The 20,569-nt window shown below is 34.8% G+C and overlaps 1 protein-coding gene across 3 annotated transcripts; it reads left to right on the top strand.

Moving 5' to 3' along the window:
* The first annotated feature begins 2,107 nt into the window (after positions 1–2,107).
* LOC125854416 (rho GTPase-activating protein REN1) lies at positions 2,108–19,575 on the top strand. Of its 3 annotated transcripts, none has more exons than XM_049533953.1 (23): positions 2,108–2,330; positions 2,469–2,570; positions 2,658–2,723; positions 3,270–3,306; positions 4,799–4,875; positions 7,211–7,281; positions 7,384–7,462; positions 8,464–8,608; positions 9,028–9,147; positions 10,982–11,059; positions 11,563–11,618; positions 11,710–11,779; positions 12,462–12,546; positions 14,215–14,458; positions 14,780–14,986; positions 15,360–15,647; positions 15,887–15,936; positions 16,246–16,306; positions 16,434–16,517; positions 17,117–17,221; positions 17,298–17,467; positions 18,177–18,321; positions 18,813–19,575. In XM_049533953.1, the coding sequence occupies exons 2-23, from the start codon at positions 2,538–2,540 to the stop codon at positions 19,134–19,136; spliced, it is 2,595 nt and encodes an 864-aa protein (XP_049389910.1). In that variant the 5' UTR covers positions 2,108–2,330; positions 2,469–2,537; the 3' UTR covers positions 19,137–19,575. The 3 variants fall into 3 exon arrangements, with proteins under 3 accessions (XP_049389910.1, XP_049389911.1, XP_049389912.1); XM_049533954.1 differs by having other exon boundaries at positions 18,177–18,325; positions 18,817–19,575; XM_049533955.1 differs by lacking the exons at positions 2,108–2,330; positions 2,469–2,570; positions 2,658–2,723; positions 3,270–3,306; positions 4,799–4,875 and having other exon boundaries at positions 7,237–7,277.
* Positions 19,576–20,569: the final 994 nt, after the last annotated feature.

The raw sequence follows: 20,569 nt of genomic DNA, 5'->3' as shown, positions 1-20,569 counted from the left end.
AATAAATTAATTATTCTTGAAAAACAATTATTGTGTTCATTTAAAGCTCATCAAGGAAAATAATTGATGAAATTAAAGTGAATACAATCAAATTTTGTACAGTATTAACAAATTTTGATGGATGTGGCTTTATTTGATGTACTAATTTAGGAGTTTGTTCGTTGGGACACTTAAATGACTTTGCATTATTTGTATTAGAAGTACATAATTTTGGGTGGATTTCAAAATTTAAGTTCTATATGTAATTATAAAAGTTTTTAGTATTTAATTTATTATATTTATAAATTATAAACTCAATCTATTTGATTTTTATTACTATAATTTTAAGAAATTCACACATAAAGTTATGCCCCACTTGAAAAATATTTATTCGGTTAAATATGATATCGCGACACTATATTCACCTATAACCTTGATCACATGAAAAAAAGAAACAATTTAAGAGTAAATTAAAGGTTTTATGTATTACCACATTAAAAAAGGTTTATTTAGTATTATTTTAATTATTTATTGCGTATATTTCTTTCGTTCCAAAATACTTATCATGTTTATCTTCAAGAGTCAAACTACACAAATATTCATTAATATTTTTAGATGTATCTTTTTTTTATTTGGTACAAGGAGTGATTTCTTTTGAGTTAGTTCATGGGAAGAGGCAATAATTTGATTGCAATAATATAATAAATGACTCTTAACGAGACCATATGCCCTCAATCTGCCAATATTAATTATAGCAGTTAATGGTCACTATGTTAGATAAGTTAGATTTATCTCGAGAGCCAAATTACATCAATATTGATTGATATTTTTAAATATAGTTTTTACCATATTATTATGCAAATAATTATAACTTTTAATATTTTTCATGATATCTAAATTTTAATTTTAAAATGTTATTGCAATAAAATAGACAAACTCAATTTAGATAACGAAAAAAATATATAATTCACAATAATAACACGATACAAGAACAATATTACAAAAGATTAATGAACAAAACAATTACAAGTTATTAGTCCATAGTATCTCGTTCTAAACTTGTAAGCAATAGTATTATTTGTTAAACTATGTCAATTGCTTTTAATTGTAATTGCACGTTTATACTAATTAAGTATAAGATTCTAATTTAATCGAAAAACTTTCATTTTTCACTTTTCACACGCAAAAAAAAAAGAAAAAACAAACAAACTATTAACCCAAGAAAGGGGCAAAACAAACTATAAAGTATTACCCAAACAAGGGGCAAAACAAAGTAGAACTACAAGTCAACAATAACGAGTAGGTCTAGGAAGGATGGTGTGAGTGCAACTTTGAGACCGCTTCCGATAGATAAATCATATTAAAAAATTGAGTATGTAAAACAAATACTAAAGCCAAAGTAACAACATGAAATACTAAAATTGAAAAATAAAATAGTATGACAGTAAAAACAACAATATTTAGAAGGAAATTAGACAACGCTTGACTATCCACTAATCTTCTAATATTATTCTCGACCTCCATATCTTTCTATATATCCAAAACAATTTCCTCTATAAGCGATAAACGTGTCATATTCTACCTAATCACCTCTTTCCCTTATACTCTTTATAACTAACATATACTAAAACAACTGTATATAATATATTATCTTCATATATCTGAACTACCTCAACCTCGTTACCCTCAAAAACAACTTACAACTATTAACCAAACAAGGGTCAAAACAAAACCAAAAATAAAAACCATTATTTTCCATCCAAAAGAATATGTGTAAAACATTAGAGAAATGTGAAAAAAGAAAAAAATGTACTCCTTTCGCTTCAATTTATGTGACACTTTTCGGATTACGAGATTCAAATAAATCTATTTTTAACTGTAAATTTTTCATACATCTTTTTGAACCGTCAAATATGGTGACTTATAGTACTTTTTACGTAGTTTATAAATACATAAATTTCAATTCTAAAAATTTGAAGATGCGTAAATTATCGATCAAACTTAAATTGTTTGATTTTCAAAAAATGAAAAATATCACGTAAATTGAGACAGACGGAGTAAGAAAATAGAGAGACATAAGGTCGACGTGTAAGAAAAAAGAAAAGGTCTTATGTCCCCCCCGCTCAATTTGAGGAATAACAGAGATACACACACAAAGTTGGCGTTGAGATGAACAAATTTGCCTCTTTCTCTCTCTAACTTCTCCTACACTAATTCCTTTGCTTGACTCTCGGTTTTCCGTTACCCAATCTTCTCCACTTTCCAACTTTACTCTCAATCAAAAAGGGAATTTTTTTTTACAACAAACAACATTTACTTGTCTCCTTTTCCAATGGGTTTTCTTTGAAAAGGTGACATTTTGCTTTGATCCCACATCTTTAAATTGCATATCTACCTCGTAATCATCGTTTTCTTGAACTTTTTTGAGGTACATTGTCGATGGGTCTGGTTTGATTACTGTTTCATTCATTCTTTTTCCCCAAATGCAGGAACTTTTTTTGATTTTGATTATTTTGTGTGGTTGATCAAGATTGACGAATGTTATTTGTAATTACATCATGACGACTAATCGCAGCGCTGATGCTTCTAAGGTTCTTGGATTTTCATCTCATTGTTGTTCTGTATGTGTTTACTGTGATTGTTTCTTGTTTTTTTCATATTTTTTGTTTAATAATCAGGTTGAAGGGGTGAATCAACCTCCACCACCACCTGGGGCTAATGATCAAGTTCGTGGTGGAAATAAGGTCAGTTGGTTTATTGATGTTTAGCATTTTGATTCATTGTTCTTAATCTCTTGTCTAATGGTGCATAAATTAGTGAAGACCCTTTACCCCTTTTCCTTATTTTTCATAAAATGCTTGAAAAAAAATCATACTTAGATTTGATAAAAGTCTCTTTTTTTTTTTTGTATAATGGCATGTAGTAATAGCAATAAAGAATGGGATACAAACTGAGAACATGTATTTCATCTTGTGATTGGTCGACAAACTTTTGATAAATGACTTTTTCTATACTATTAGTTTTTTTTGTGTGAGAGATGTCATGTTTTGGAGTGTAACCTGCTTGTCAAAAACAAAATTGATTCTTTACAATTTGGCTACTTAAGAGAGTGATCTGCTTCCTCAGGTTAAAAGTCCACTCTGTTCTGCAGTTTTACCTAAAACAATTTTCCATCTGCATGCATTTGATATTTGTCTAAGTAGTTGAGTAAATTTAGAGATTGTGGATGATCTGCATTCTAAAGAAGATAATGATGGAGTTGGCTGAAGATAAAAATTTGGTCTTGGCAGGTCTACAGAAGCGGTAACTTGTTTTTATCATCAAAAGGTTTGTCTTCTCTTCTATGCTATAATTTTTTGGATAGAGTTGCAAAGTGGAATGTGATTTCTCTTCTCTTGTTTTTATCTCCCACTTTCACACTTATGTTTCCTATTTCCAGTGTCATGTTTCTTCTTTTGAATCATAAGTTTTTTCTTTTTTGTAATTGCACTAAAATTCTATAACATCACATGTTTACTATATAGTTGTAAGAAGCATTTTGGCCCCAAAAGGTGGAGGATTTGTGGTTTAGGTCGCAGGTTCATGCCCCACACCATGCAAAGCGAAGCCCGGTATTTAAGTGGAGAAGGGTAGAGGGGTGGGCCCATTATCCACCCTATTTAGAAGACTGTGATTGGTCCAAAGGGCGGGTCACATATGGCTTTCTCGGTTATCAAAAAAAAAGTTGTAAGAAACATTTTGGTTTTTTGTCTTGGCGTCTAAACGAGGGGGTAGGAACTCGGTATTACAAGTTATAATTGTAGGCCAGAAGATGGTATAATAACTGAAGGAAAGTGTGTACTTTCTAGTGTTTTGTGTGGCACAGATCTGTTTATACCCATTAGAAAACTTCGGGGTGGCCCGGTGGTTTGGGCTTAAGACTTCGATGTTGGAGGTCTCAAGTTCGAAACCCCTTGCCAGCAAAAGCAAGGGGTTTGCCTTCTGGGTCGAGCTCGTCGCACCAGGCTTGCCTAGTGCGGGTTACCTCTCTTATGTGGTTTGCGAGCTATTGCATAGGAGCGGGGGTTTTACCCTGTGTGCACCCAAAGGGTAGCGGCTGCGGGTTTCCCTTGTCATCAAAAAAAAAAAAAAAACTTAATATCATGTGTTCAGTAAGATCCCAAAAAGAAGAGAGGAAAGAAAAGGATCTGTGATAGTTCAGTTTCTATTATTCTTCCTTCTGAAGCACAAAAAGAATAAAAAAAGCAAATAAAACACCTTCCACAAACCAAATAGTTTCTGCTTTCAAACGACCACGACAGATTTGAAGTCAACTCTCCTACGAATAAGAATGATTATGTCATGTATTTGCAGCAAAGATAAATTGGGTTGCCATGCATGATCTTGGATTATAGTTATTTGTGAATATCTTTCATGTTACCATTTGATGTGCAGTTCTCTCAGCTCATTTTCCATTAGTTAGAAAAGATGTTTTTACTGTAATTTTATGCAGAACATAAATTCTTTTGAGGAAAGTAACAACACTTTTTTCTGTTCTTTTTTATGGTCTGCTTTCTTGATCTCTCTTGACAAATATTTTTAGCTACTTTTGTGGTTCTATTTGCTTTTGTGTGCTGTCAGATATGCTTTATTGTCTTGTATTACATGTGTCCATTACTTATTTGCTAATTTCTAGTTAAAAAAGAACAGGAATCTGGAGTTTCAGGCGTATACTCAACATATTTCATATCTTTATCAGAAAGCAAGAAGAAAAATAGAGATTTTTTACTTGTATAAAACTTGGGTTTTTGTTGATATTTGTGATATCTATTGCATGTAGGAATTGGATGGACATCATGGAAGAAGAGGTGGTTCATTCTAACTCGTACCTCATTGGTCTTCTACAGAACTGATCCTGTAAGTTTGATGTTGTATACCGAACCCATCATTCCTTACTACCTAGTAGAACCTAAGTTACTTACTCGCTTATTATGCAAGTATTTGCCAATTATCATATCATGGTTTATTGAATCCTGTAGTATATCTTCTTGGTTATTCTAACTTGTTAGAGTGATTCGTGATTTGGATATCACTCTACATGTATATTACATGGGAGAGTAGTATCTAAATGAGCTCCAATGAGGTGCTTGCCATGTTGAAAGCTATCCAAAAAGCGTGAAAAAGAAAGGATGAATTATACACCGGTTAGCCCCCTTGCCAAATTTGTCATTTTGTAATGAAGACGGATCAAGTACTTATGGATGTAGCTAAAATTAACATCATCACTCTTGGGCTCTCCAACTACTTATGGATGTAAATTCGATTAACATCAGTACTCTCGGGTTACTGAAGACATGCCAGAAATGAATTACGGGCTTGACTAATCACGAATTAAGCCAGATCCCATTGCATGAACTAATGTGGTAGTAAACCTTTCATTTTTTTCTTTTTGAAATAGGTAAACCTTTCATTCTAATTTCGTGCTCTTTTAACCGCCGGGGATGGTTTCCCTTCACATAGCTTAGCCGTCAAAATTTCAAAGCAATGTTTGAACAATCTTATGTATATCCTTCATTTGACTTAACATGCTCAAATCAGATCCCCTCTTTTTCAATTTGTCAGGATTTCTTTCGTCCTTCCGAGATTTTTAGCATCCAGCTAGCATCTACAATTCATCTTCGACCTTGAAATTGCATTCTTGAATGACTCACTTTTTCCCTTGTGTGAATACTGATCACAGTTCTTGTTGGCAACATATAGCAAATGAATGACTTACTTATACTTTTGAGCATTTAAATACAAAGATGGTTTCGGAAAAAAATGTTTTTGATAACAATGAGGTTAGGGATATCCCAAATGTAGAATTGAATATTTAGAAGTGCAGAAGCAAAAATAGAAAAGAATTTTAAAACTAGAAATAAAGATTTGGGAAATTGAAGGAACAATCCAAGAATTTCCTAGAACGCCATGTTCTAAAGCTTTGACAAGATCCAAGTAACAATATATAGATTTATGAGACTTGAGAAAACGAATCAGAATGATAGATTTGGATCTACCTTTTGAGTAACTTAGGACAGCAATTAGTATGTAGAAACTAGTTGCCTTTAACAAATACCTAAAAGCAATCAAAGATACAGCTGGAAGAAATTACCTTATACCTTGAACTATGACACTAGTAAAGGTTGTTGATAAATTCCCAAAGTGCATGCCATGAAGATTCAAAAGAACTTCCAAAATATTATTAATCTCAATGTAATGTGTTCCTAATGATTGAAAAAATACTCCTATTTATAGGAGAAAGCAACGTAGCCGCCATCCCTAATAAAACCATAAAAGAATAATCTAGAACGTAGGAAAATGAAATCCTAGCTTGGTGGCAAAGCTAGAAACGACCCTAATATTTGTGGCTGAACTAATGCCTATTTTGTTCTCTTAGTCGTGAATTTTGAGCCTCGTTTGGTCTTGATTGGGCTGCTCGTTTCAGCTCCACTTAAGGGCTGAAATTGGCCTCCTTTTGGGCTGATTTTGGGCACCAGTTTGGACCTCTTCAAAACTGAATTTTGGAACCCAATATTTCTCCTCTTGGAATTCAACTTGGGCCGCCAAATAGTTGTAGCATTTGAACAATTCATCTCCCTTGGGTTTGAGCTCTTCTTCCCCAGTGATTGAAGCCCATTTAGCTTTGTCGTTGAACTCCTTGGTTTGAGACCTTGTCATGGGCCTCCTTGGCTCCTCGGAGCTTCTAAAGCTTCATCTTGCCCTATAATGGAGTAGAGCTTCCATGGATGCTATCACTTTCACTTGCTATGATATATTTTGTATTCCTCCTAAGATTTGCTAGTGTAGATTGAAGCATAAGCAATCAGAACAAATTTCTTCCTCGATTTAGCTTAGTTTGAATTTATATATTTCCCTTAAAATATGTACTCTCTTGTCATAGAGATCGACTAATTAAGAAATTATACCTTTGAATCCTATTCAGGTTCATAGTGTAGCATCTAGTTTTGAAAAAGCATTTGGTTGATGAAATCAGTGAGTTTTTATTCGATCAGTTCATTTAATATCTTCCATCAATAGTATTAGCTAAATGTGAATATTTTCCTAACTCCTATTTGTTTTTGATAAGTCCATGAATCCTATTTGTTACCGATCATCTGATGCTTCAAAATGCATCATCTTGAGTACTCAATGGTCCCTTTGACTTATTTAATTTTTTCTCGATGAATTTATGTCCTTGACTGATTCTTTTCAGAATGCTACTCCTCTAAAGGGAAGTGAAGTGAATTTAACCCTGGGTGGTATTGATCTCAACAGTTCAGGCAGGTTGGCTTAGTATCTATGCTTAAGATAGTTCGTAGAGTGGCTTCCTTTTGACAAGTAACACCAAAATGGTGAATAATTCTATGTTTTTCCATGAATATTCAGTGTGGTTGTCAAAGAAGACAAGAAACTGTTGACTGTGCTATTTCCTGATGGTCGTGATGGGCGAGCTTTCACACTCAAGGTGCCATTATTTCTGATCGCTCTTTTGTTTTCTGTCTTAAACAGTTTTATCATTCTTCTGTTGCTTATTGTCATCCTTAAATTGAGTTTTCATTTTCCTATATGACTCATTATACAAAAGAAAATCATTCTCCTTACTGGTTTATGCTCAATTGTGTAACTTTTACCGTTTTAAAATCTAACGATGATTAACAATTCACAAATAAATCTGAAATATAGATACTATTTTGAGTACATTATAAGTTGAAAGCTTGAGTTTATTTGTTTCGTTGCCAATAATATATTCAAGCATACCTAGAATGTTACAAATTTATTAGTTTTCTTCATTTTATTTGAGAATTGTAAACATTCCCTCAAGTTGCCCCAATTAATAATCACCTAATTAGTAGTTTCGAGCTCAAAGGCAGAGTGGTAACCAGCTTGCAAAGAAGCTTTTTAGTTACTCCCTCTATTCCAATTTATGCTATCAGAGTACGAGGGTCAAAACACTTAATTTTGACTTAGTATTTGTGTATAGATTCTACATTTTAAAAAAAAATAAAGTTAACATATTTGAGAACTATACGAAAAGTTCTACAAGTCAAAATAGCTGATTATTTAAAATATTTAAAGGAAGTTTGAGAAAACTGTAGTCGAAGAAAAAACTATTTGACTTCCCAAAGAGTAACACCTTCACATAAAATAGGACGAAGGGAATACCAATTGCTTTTCACATTGTATGTCGAAGTTAGTGTCCTTATTGATTCTCATGTTTATACATGCATGTCCTTGGTAGCTCTCCATGCCTAAGGCATATATTTTATTTTTCTGTATCATGATAATAATGAATTAACGACTCTAAAAGTTCTTTTGGATGCCCATTGCTTTCTAAATGGGTTCACTCAACTTTCTTTTTGCTGTTTTCATTGTTGCATTGTATCATCCTGATTATCCTTAGCATTCTAGGAATCTGTTTCTGTAAAGTATAAACCTTAATATAATCTAAGAGCTTTGATGTCATAGGCGGAAACATCAGAGGATTTGCTCGAGTGGAAAACTGCACTTGAGGAGGCTTTGGCAAATGCACCTAGTGCCGCCCTTGTAATGGGCCAAAATGGAATATTTAGGAATGATCAGGCCAATGCTGATGATGTTTCACTTGAGCAATGTAAGTTCTCACTAATCTGTTCTAAATGGCCAGCATCTGGTATGCATATTGCAGGTCGAGGAATAAAATGTGACTCTACTTACAACGAAACTTTACTAATTTTGATTAATAAGGAACTTCTTTTACGAATGCAAAATAGTCAAGCTGTTTCTGTTTTTCTACATGTATGTATAACTTTAATGAGTGTTAGGTATACATCTCTATTTCTGTGGTAAATATATGTCACAGTTTTTAAGTAGAGAAGTTGTTTTTAGAAAGCTTATGAGCTCTGTTCTCAGGAAGTCCGAAATCTGACTGGATGCATCATACTGGTCTTTATCTTGCTATTGCCGTTGCCAGATGTGTAATTGTCGTTTAACATTATATACTTTTCATGGATCTAATTTTCAACCTTTTTTAATTTCATTTTGCCTTCGTAGCTAATGATAGACAGCCTGTGAAGTCCATGGTAATTGGTCGGCCAGTTTTACTTGCTCTGGAAGATATTGATGGAACTCCATCTTTTTTGGAGAAAGCCCTGAGATTTGTAGAAGAGCATGGTAAGCTTCTTTTACTGTGTCAAATAACTATGGGATGGCTGCTTCTGTAATATGTTACTTTCTTTCAAAAGACAATTGTAAAGCCTCCTATCTAGTCTTTTAATCTTGATGAAGCCCTTAGGGGTTGTAAATCCTACCCCATCAACGTTTGCTTGATGGGCTTTTTGGTGTGAATACACAGTTACTATTATCAAAAAAAAAAAATATATGTTACTTTCTTATGCATCCAGCTTCAAATTCCAATTACTTCTTTCATCTGTAAAGGATCAGTTCTCAGTGGGGCTTATTCCCAAGTGCATATTCTTGCTTAAAGAATGAGGAGATCCAGTATCCATTTTCATCAAATCAGATGCATTGTTTGTTTTCAGTATCTAATTTTGCCACATGGGTATGTTTGAGATTGTTCAGTTAGAGGATTCATAGTTGTTATACTCTATAGGAAATGAAAGACCAATGTAGGTGGACCCCAGCTGCACATTCCCATTCACTGCAGGAGTCTATTTTTCTATGAGATTTGCCTATTGTCCCATTGCTTTGTTTTGAGCCGAGGTTCTATCGGAAACGGTCTCTCTACTCCCCAATGGTGGGGGTAAGGTCTGCGTATATCCTAATCTCCCCAAACTAACACCTGTGGGATTACTTTGTGCATGTTGTTGTTGTTGTTATTTATATATTGTCCCATGCTACTAGGTGGTTGTGATATCTGTATCGATTACGCCAGTAGGTTGCTTTTCAAACTGATTCTAGGCTTCAACATTGATATAAAATGTCAAAACTTAAAATTAATATTCCCTCTTTCTTGAAGTTTCAATTTCTAAGAGTCGAAGAATGGAATCTTGGACTAAGATTTTCGAAGAGGTAGTAGTTTTCATCCACTGCCAACTGGTAAGTTGGAGGTTCGAGTCGTGTGGAGGATAAGTTGGAGGTTTGAGTCGTTTTGAGGGTAAGTAGGAACATGATTTATTCTCCTCGAGGGTGTGGAAATACAAAAAAGAAGGAAAAGGGTTGGAAAAGTTTGTAACTTGTATACTTTTTGTGTTATATCTGAAGTGCTGTTCAGATTTTGGTTAGGGAGAAATAGTTTCAGAGTTGAGTTTTGGAAAAATATGTGTCTGGATTTGATTCTGGTTAGCAGTTTTATCGATTAAATCATTAAAAGCCTAAAGTATTAGGTTAGAACCAACTAAAAGTTTCTTTCTGCTACTAAATGCTTTCAGCACTAAAGGGGGGCCAAAATGCAGTTTGTAAAATGGAAAAACTGTTTCGAATTGGGCTGTTTCTGAAAAATTCTTTTGGTTTCCAAAGCCAATTTCAGTAAGAGAATTTTTCTATGTCCAATTTAAGGCTGAGAACCAGTCAAGTTGCGTAAATAGAAGTCTGAGAATCAGTCAAGTTGAGTCTGTAGAAGTAAAATGGACCAAATATTGGGATAGAAGAGATTTATAGTCAAATTGTTTTTTTACGGTTTTAATATGAACACCATGCTTCCCTATTCTTCTTATATAAAAAAAAATAATCATTTACTTGTAAGGACAGTGCTTCTTCCTACTGTACTTCTTCTTTTGCTTTGATGTGATTTCAAGTGGTCTTTGATAATGAATAAGTTTAGCTAGAAGATAAATGGTCTACAAACTACTCTCTACTTTCATGCTCTAATTGATTTTTAAAAAATATGCTTTTGGAGAACTTCTACTTATCTCTAACCTTCTTTCAATTGAAACTTCTCATTTTTTGTCAAAGAAAATTAATACTTCTCATTTTGTGGACTGTTCATTTATTTATTTATGTCTTGCATTCTCATCGAATGGTACTGATCTTATACAATTTCTTCCAGGGATTAGAACTGAAGGCATCCTGCGGCAAGCAGCAGATGTTGATGATGTTGAACAACGAATACGGGAATATGAACAGGGTCTGTTACCTTTAAATTGAGAGGATTTCATTTTTGTTATTGTTTACTAGGTGTTGATACCCAAGTATCTGCTGAAAAAGTTTACATTTTGCCACTGGTGACTAGACTTCATTACTCTTCAAAAGTTGCAATAATAAGCTTACTCCTTTCTCTCTCTATATATAATAAGCTTACTCCTAGTGGTGCACAACAATGTTGTTAAGTCTCATAGTGAGCTTTATAGAGCTGTAGATTTGGCTGAGTTTCTTTTTCTATGTGTGTTTAAGTGGTTTCCTCTTTTCAGATGCAACTGAATTATGATAGATGAGATGCAATTCTCAAATGACATCAGATTGTTATTAGCCAAGTAAATAATATGTTTTGATATAATGGCTGTGAAAGATCATTTACCTGTCAAAAATCTTTTACTTCTTTTCCTCATTTGAGGGGAAACTTGTACAAGTGTCTCTTGTGTAGTTCACTTGCCTTACAATAAGTAACAAACTTTTGTTCTCTTAATCCAGGTAAAACTGACTTTTGTACAGATGAGGATGCACATGTTATTGCTGATTGTGTGAAGGTATATTCTTCAAAACAGAAGTATAGGGTTTATATAAGATTGTTTGTATGAAATTACTTTCGGAACTTGCTATTCATCTTTATTTCTGCAGTATATTCTGCGGGAGTTGCCATCATCTCCAGTTCCTGCATCTTGCTGCAATGCCCTTTTGGAAGCATTTAGTAAGTTTATTGTCTTGTGTTGGGTCCTTTTAGATTGCCTCTTTTCCTTACATGATTTAAGCTAGTTCTTATAGAAGAAAGAAGGATACGTTTAGTATCACTACTCCAGGATTTGTAGAGTTGTATAGATATACTTTATTCATTCAATAGCATAACATGCATGGTCCATTTCTCTTGATGAAATATTTGCTAGAGCCCCTTTGACAGTAATAACCACTCACCACGAGATTCTCAACTCTTTTCTGTGATTCACGAGTCCTGTGATCCATGTCTTTACTGCCACCCTTCCATACGAAGCAACTATCTATTAGATTTATGTACTAAAGCGAATTCCTAGTCATGCTTATGCAATTTCTTTTCAACAGGCACAAAATGAAATATATATATTTATGCATAGAGTTTGTTTGACACCTATGACTTCATGAAAGCTGCTTGTCAATTTGGTCTTAAACTTTATTGTGAGTCAGGGTGAAGCAGATAGAAAAAATGGTTGGAAAACTATGATCATATAAGTTTTATCCTAGCATGAATGTTGGCCAACAAGAATCTTGGACTACCTGAAGTGTTTCTGTGGCTTTCATCACAAGATAGGATATTTATACATTTCCGTCAAAGATAAAAGTTGGGAAGATTTGTCAGCTTGTAAGTATATCTGTTAAAATACTTTTGTAATTGCTGATAGGAACTGAGCGAGGCATTAGAGTCAATGCTATGCATACAGCTATATTGGAGACATTTCCAGAACCAAACCGTCGTTTGCTGCAGAGGTTTGTGATTCTTACTGTTCATGTTATTTTGATTTTTGTCAGTGACACAGTTCGCTGGATCCAGTGTACTCATTTAAATCAATTTGGTATTATCAGTATCCTTCCCTGGACCCTGCATAGATGTGAAGATGTCTTGTGCACTGCGCCCCCCCCCCCCNCCCCCCCTTTTTTTTTTTGGGTATTATCAGTATGGTGCTTTTTGGTCTGAACATTTCATTTTCTAGCAGATAATTTCAGTTAGCTCTATGTCTGTGTTTGTGCATAACAACACAAACACACATGTTGAGATATCTTTGCATCTATTCATGCTGTCAGATTTGCTAAATCTTTTCTGTTTTGGAGGATTTGAATAATTGATTGAGTGTTGGCTAGAAGATTGCCAACTGTGTATTGCATTTCCAAATATAATAACAGGACCTCTTGATATTTTTGCTTATGTGCTTTGATGTATCTTTTCTTTGTTTTTTTTTTTGGACAGAAGATTTTTCATATTTCACTTGGTTAATTTTTACAATTCTTGGTACGAAATGTCCTAAGTGGTAACTCTTACATTTGGTGCAAAACCTGCTGGTTAAGTTCTCACAAAGGGAGAAGCTTCTCATCTCTAAAATCAACAGTAAACAAGATAATTTGCAACAGTTCTCGCAATGACATCTGATCATATTGAGTAATGAATCCTAGTTTATGTTGCATAAAAAAGTAAAGCGGATTAAATTGGATTCAGCTAGATCATATAGGAGGCGTCATCTTGACCAGCCTTATCTCTGGAAGGCGATTTCCATCAAATTAGTATGGAAGAATCTGCCACTTGGTGTCAAAAGATGGTACAAGGATAGACTTTTGTTTCCAGAAATGTGCTTGGTGGAGAAGATTTCGGAGTTGGATCCATCGATATCATCATGGAGTGAGTTATCCAAACATTGAGGATTACTGCTTGTGTGAAGGTCTCATATTAGGAGATGTTTTGATTTCCACTAGTTTCCGTCCAAAGTTAAAGCCAATCATGTTCAGAAAGGGAAATAGATGAATTGCAGTCTTTCTGATGTTAGGTCAATGGGCATTTAGTAGTATATGAGTTTTAGCCGATATGTCTGGACTTCAACTGTCATCGGAGATGGTTGTTGTTACAAAATTTTGATCTTGAAGGAAAAGGATTCTGACTAGTATCAAATCCAGACTACATCAACAACTCAAATGAATTGAATTCTAAAGGTGACGTGATATCCGAAAAAGTATTGGAAAAAGAGGGAGGCATACATGTTATCAGTGGTTAGAAAATGATTCTGAAAATTGGAGGTGGCGACAATGTACCACTATTTCCTTTGTGAACAAGAGGATGGAGTTCTTCTCACAGATTTCAGTTCAGACTCTACTAATGAGGAGATAGGACATAGGGAGTTCTTTGATGCAAAATTATTGACAGAGATTTAAATTACTGTATTGTGGGTGAACTAGCTGCATTTAAATGCCTATAGACCAAATAAAATTTTGTCAGTTTAAGTAAAAAATTGAATAAGCTAGTATTTTCTCTTTTAGTAAGGTTGCTTAATCACTGCAGTGACTTTTTCCCCTTATGCTTATAGAAGCTCTAAAATTTGACTTAGCTTCTTCTGGGCTGCTGAACAATTTTTTAGTTCTCATGTGATGCTTTCTTCTGATGTCCATCAGGATTCTTATGATGATGCAAACTGTGGTTTCCAATAAAACTCAAAATAGAATGAGCACGTCAGCAGTGGCAGCTTGCATGGCACCTTTGCTTCTTCGCCCACTTCTAGCTGGAGACTGTGAGCTAGGAAATGACTTTGCTATGAGTGGTGATAGCTCTGTTCAACTTCTGCAGGCAGCTGCTGCAGCTAACCATGCTCAAGCCATTGTCATCACATTGCTAGAGGAGTATGATAAATTATTTGGGGTATAGTTTATGTCATCTTCAGTTCTGTATTTCCCTAGTTGCTTCTGCACCTGAATTATACATTAAGCCATCATCATCACATTGTTAGAGGAGTATGATAAAATTGTTCGGGGTATGGTCTACCTCATCATCCTCAGTTCTGTACTTCCCTAGTTGCTTCTGCCCCTGACGTTATGTTAAGGGGTAACATTTTTGGTTCATCTGGAACCTCAGAGTGCTGGGATATATTTCTATTTCTCTGAGATAGTGAGAAGACAATGAAATCTTCTATGTAGCCCTCCAATTCTTTCCTCTTTAAGTAAATGTTTTTAATCTTTGCAGGAAGGCTCTGTATCGCCTGAATTATACTCTGACTCAGATGGTAGTGGAACCGAGAGTGGAGAAGAATTTACTGATGATGATTACAGCTATGATGAAGAAGATGAAGATGATGATGCGGAAGAGGGCTCTCACGCTGATATTGATGATTCTGATCATGATTCCTGTACAACAACCCATGAAGTTGGCGAGAGTGAAGATAGTAATAAGGTTCTTTCTTCATTGTCTTCACTGTTCTATTCTCATCCGTCTTCTTTTGTCAAGCACTGTGTTGCATGATGCTGGAACTTTCTAGTCCCTCTTTCCTACTTTACCCTTTCACTCAGGTGCAGCAGTATATTTTGCTTCTACAGTGATCATTGAAACTTGTGCTTGTTAAGATATTACTCGCCGTTTCAATTTGTTTGCCCTACTTTCCTTTCTAATCCGTTTCATAAAGAATACATTTTCCTTTTTTGGCATCTCTTTAATTCTAATTTTCCACATGGCATGTTTAAGACCACAAGCTTAAAGGACATTTTAGTACATTCCATTCATTCCTGGCCTAAGCTGGAGCTCACATATATCACGACTAATTGTGCAGAGCTCTCAAGTTTCTAAAACTAGTTTAAAGACTACTGAAGTGGACGTCGTCAAAACTACTGGAAGCTCACCGAGAAGTCTACCTCAAACTTCTGTTCAGAATGATGTCAATAAAGGGGGTGAGAGTGTTCCGCCTCCAAGTTGTGAAAATTCGAGAGCACAAGGAAATGAATCTGTTGAACAAGTAGGACCTGGACAGATTGAAACATCTAATTCTCAAAAGTCAACGAATATGTTAAATGGACCTCTACACAGTGTTCGACGACCTGCTATCTGGGGGCGTACTCCTGTGAGTACTATTGTATACCTTTGGCTGACAGTTAGCTCAGACTGTGACTAGCTTTCTTATTTGCCACTGTGTTTTGCGTTGGCCATATCATTGCCCGTACATGTTTGTTGCTTAATTTAGCACTATTTAAACCAATCAAACTTGGACATCCTTGTTTGGACTTTTTACTTCTTTTATGACTAGAATATTGGCATATTTTCTGACGTCTCATTTCTTGGTTTTTCATTTTTTGAGTTTAGGCCAAGAAGAACCTCTCCATGGAATCAATTGAAATCCCCTTTGATGAAGAGTAAGTGATGCATCTATCAAGAGTTAAAATTCCTTATAATGATGGCCAACCAAGATATTCAAGAGAAAGCACAACTACTAAATGAAAACAGTGGTAGAACAATTATGTTGCATGTATATATATATCCTTACTACATAGAGGAAGAGAACTCAAATATCAAATATGATCATGCAAACAGCACTTGCACTCTGACCTATGATTCCTAAACCCAAGCACATTTGATCCTGCCTAAAAAAGTGTCTACTGTTCTAAATTATTTTAGATGGATTTTACCATTCTGGTAACTGTTGTGTTTGAACTTGTTTTTAGAGATGAAATCCAGAGGCTTGAGGCCATTAAAGCTGACTTGCAAACTAGGATTCAAGAGGAGGTACATGTTATAAGATCCTTTTACTTGAGAAGTCTTATCAGTTTTCACTTCTGAATTACCTTTTCCCTAATTTTATGTTTACCTTTCTATATTTGGTCTTTGTGCTGCACGTATCTCTTCATTATAGGCCAAAGGTAATGCCCTTTTGCAAGAAAGTTTGGAGAAGCGAAAAGATGCTTTGCATGTGCGTCGTCTGGCACTTGAAAAAGATGTATGTGGTTTACTCCTTTCTTTTCCTCTTATTGTTTTTCATTGGGTGCGCATTGAACTTTTTACTTCTCATTCCTTCTTAAAGCCTCTTGATCTTCCGCGCATTTGAGCTGATTCTCTCTTTGCTTCTTAACTTTTTTTAGTTTACGGTTATGCTGGACTACAGTATGTGTTCTCTTATTTGCTGGTGCCATTGCTAAACCCTTCAAGGAAAAAATATATCCTTAATATTTATAGTAAATTGTTTACTCACTTGGTGGAGGAGTTACAATATTTCCTTGCTACAAGTATGGATTATTGAAAAACTCACAAGGGTGTGGGCTAACAGTTAATTCAATAATTCAAAAACACCTATTACAGTAAAGACTGGTTGTTTGTCCTCAAAACATCTCCACACGATGCACTATGGAGTAGATCCACAAAAGTACTTCGCTTTCTTGTTGACTGGAATCATAAACCAAACATGTAAAACTCAGCGGTTGATATAGACTTGTTTGTTCTTTTTCTTTATATATTCCAACTGTCCTTAGAACATAGAAGCTTAATTATTCCCATCTCCAATTTTATAAATGAATGCAATGAAATTGTTGGCGTGACCAGGTAACAAGGCTTCAGGAACAACTACAGAGGGAGAGGGAATTAAGGATACTTCTGGAAGCTGGACTTGAAGGCAAATTACCTGCCTCTTCCAGTATAGATGGGATGGTCAGTTTTCTTTCAACTTTGCCTATTTATGGTGTGGCTTGCTTATGCTAGAACTATAATTTTCTTTATGGTATAGATGAAGAATGAACTTCAGGAGATTGCTCAGGCAGAGGCAGATGTCAACAATCTGAAACAGAGGGCTGATGATCTTGGATTGCATCTTAGTAAACAACGCGAACAAAATTCCAAACTTCGTGCCGACTCGGGCAATCAACCACAGGAAAGTCTAAATAATCAGGGAAAAAGGTAATTATTGTGTTGCTTCTTCCTGTTTATGTTGTATGGCCATGGTACAATACTTTCCATCAAGAAGACCTGGCAGATGATTCCCGCATGCATTTTTCGGTGTATTTGGAAGGAAAGGAATCTCAGATGTTTTGATGGCATCTCAACTCCTAGCAGTAGTTTGAAGTCTTTTTGTCTTTTTAACTTATTTTGTTGGAGCAATCTATCCCCTGTAAATGATATAATCTCCCTTATAGATTTTATCAGCTCCCTCACTATGGTTTAGAAACCATTTTTTGCTTTCTGGTTAGCTCCCAGTTTTAGAAAAGGAGTTTTTGTTCTCACGAGCTAACCAGGACTCTCTTATGTAACTATCGGCATCCACTTGATGCCCTGCTAATATAACATCTTCATCAAAAAAAAATGTACATGGTACAATACTGCTTCAGTTCAAGTTATAGATTGTTATCACTACCACACTATTCATATCAATGAAAAGATAAGGAAAGAAAATGAATGATTTTGATATGCTGTTTCCCTCTTGTCTAAGTTAAAATTCAAGGATGCTCTTGTTTCTACACTGCTGTTTGTGTAGGAGACTTAAGTTGATAAGTTAAAGTTTCGTGGAGTTTTGATGCTTCTAATACAATGAGCCACTTTGCCATTGTTATTCTATTGGAATCTTGTCTAGTTTTGTCTCTTATCCTTCACCATCTCGATCTTGGTGCAGCAAGGATAAACATAAGGATATGGAAACTAGTAAGTATGAAGCTAGTAAGCAGGCAGATTCATCACAAAGCGCCAACTCTTCTGTGGAAGTGGAGATGAGCAAGGCTGCTTCAGCCAGTATTAGAAAATCTACTTCTAGGAATGAGGCAAGTTTTATGGTTTATCTGGAAGTTTAAGCTTCTATTCCTTTTTCCTGTGGGCATAAAAAACAAAAGCTGAGTCTCAACTTTCAAGTTGAGGCAAATTATTGAAATTTTTGTAGTTTAAGATGGTTTTGGTGAGAAATATGAACTAAAGCTTGCCTATGCTTTTCTACTCTCTTCTTCGTATCAGCTCACGCATTCTACTTGTTTATGCTGCCTTGCTCAGACACTTTAAGATCATTGAACATGTTTTGTTTGGCTGAGAGGGAGTTAAAAAGGATTCTTTCTAGAGGGATTCACCAACTAATTGTGAATTTGACAAAAGATCTTTTAGCACATAACATCAGTATCTGGCATAAATCATGTATACCAATTGTATCGAGGCTGTTCAATCCTATATTCTTTTGCCTTTTTTTTTATAAAAAAAAGGGCTTATAAGATCCTATATATATCTTTAGGGTCTACGAAATGTAATAGACATCTTTGATTGACAGGGAGCTAATACTACAACATCAGCATTATCAAAGCTGACAAACAGGCTCAACTTCTTGAAAGAACGTCGTACCCAAATTGCAAGTGAACTCCAACACCTAGACAAAAACCAGTCTGATCAGCCTGTCAAAAACAACGGAAAGGTTCAAGCATCTCGAAGTCAAACATCAGAAAAGAATAGACTGGATGATGGTCAATCACTTCAGCATCCAGATCAAGGAACAAAAAAGGAAGTCCATCCAAATTTGGACAAAGTAAAATCAGATAGCCTCCCAAATACAGAGAAAGGTCAAGCTGTAGTCCCTCCAAGTACAAACTCTAGATGATGCCTAGTCACTTTTTGACTTCCCTAGTTTGTTGTATGTCACACAACTTTCAGATACGCGTTAGACTGAGAGTGGAAGATGGTGAACATGCTTGTCGTATAGGACCTTGATTGGTGCCTCGAGAATTGGTTGCTGATGCCAATCTTGGCTAGCTGAAATTCCATGGTGCCCGATACATACACGTCATCTATCCTATGAGGAGATGTTGAGAGGCTGTGAAGCGCTACTGAGCTGAAGTTCTTCATTGTGATTGTCTGGAAATGAAATCAATCCTTTTGTATAGGTTTGTGGTAAGTAGAAATCTAATCATCTGATTTAGCAGATTAAAGCTATCAGATAGTTTGCTGATTAAACTAAGATAAGAAAATTTTGGTGCTATTCAATTGTATAAAATGTTGGATAAGTTTTTTATTAGGACATGTTTAATTAAGTAACCCTAATATTACTTCACTCTCTGTTGCTGCTATCAATTTATTCTTGACTATACAACAACATACCCAGTATAGTCCCACAAGCAAGGTCTAGGGAGGGTACAGTGTATGAAGACATGTATCCTTACCTATATGCCGTTTTTAATATCCCACTAACCAGCCATATACTTTCTAGTTCAGAACAAAGAAGCAAAATCCCCAAAACTCCCAAAGCTACGTAAAATAAGTCAATCTAAACACCCTTGGCCAATGCTCAAAAAAGGCGGTGTGTACTTCTCTACTTCTATATCATCATCTTCTTAATATATATATATCAATGAGGATTTGCATTTTGCAACCAAGTATGCTTTCTCAAATCGTATAAGTTTTATCTCCTTATCCTAACAGGAATACGAATTGAAGTTCGAACTACACATTTCAAATTAAAAATCCTGATGTTTGAACTGTGGAATTAAACTAAAGGATTAGTCACCAAATCATAATAAAAAAAAACTGCATTAAATTGACCAATATTATTGTTGCTTCTTTCTTGTTCTCTTTTTTCTTTATTCTTATTTAATGGTATGAAGTTGGAACCACAACAATTGAACTTTGGAATAGAAATCTAAGGTATAATTAAAGCATATGACATATTTTACGAGAATGCACGTAAAAAGAAACTCAAGATTCAAACCAAAAGTATCTGACAAAAATACTTAATCATGTGATTAAATGCTCAATTGAAACAAGTCATAATTCGAGTGTATAAATAAAATTACTCGAAAGTTTAAAGTAATGTCCATGTAAGCCAAAGTATTAGCAGAAGTAATTGAAACATGAAAGTAGAGAACACAATATGCTCCCATCCCTCTGAAATTTTAGATACACAAAAGTCGCATACAAAACAAACCAATTAATACACAATTAGTAAATACAAATTTATATAAAGAATGTTTACGTGAAAACATATAAATTTATAATAGTTATATGAGTTAATGAAAAGAAATCGAATGTATGTGAATT

This window comes from Solanum stenotomum, chromosome 2 (assembly GCF_019186545.1).
Source record: "Solanum stenotomum isolate F172 chromosome 2, ASM1918654v1, whole genome shotgun sequence".
Classification (NCBI taxonomy): Eukaryota; Viridiplantae; Streptophyta; class Magnoliopsida; order Solanales; family Solanaceae; genus Solanum; species Solanum stenotomum.
This window is presented reverse-complemented; position numbering and strand designations above follow the sequence as displayed.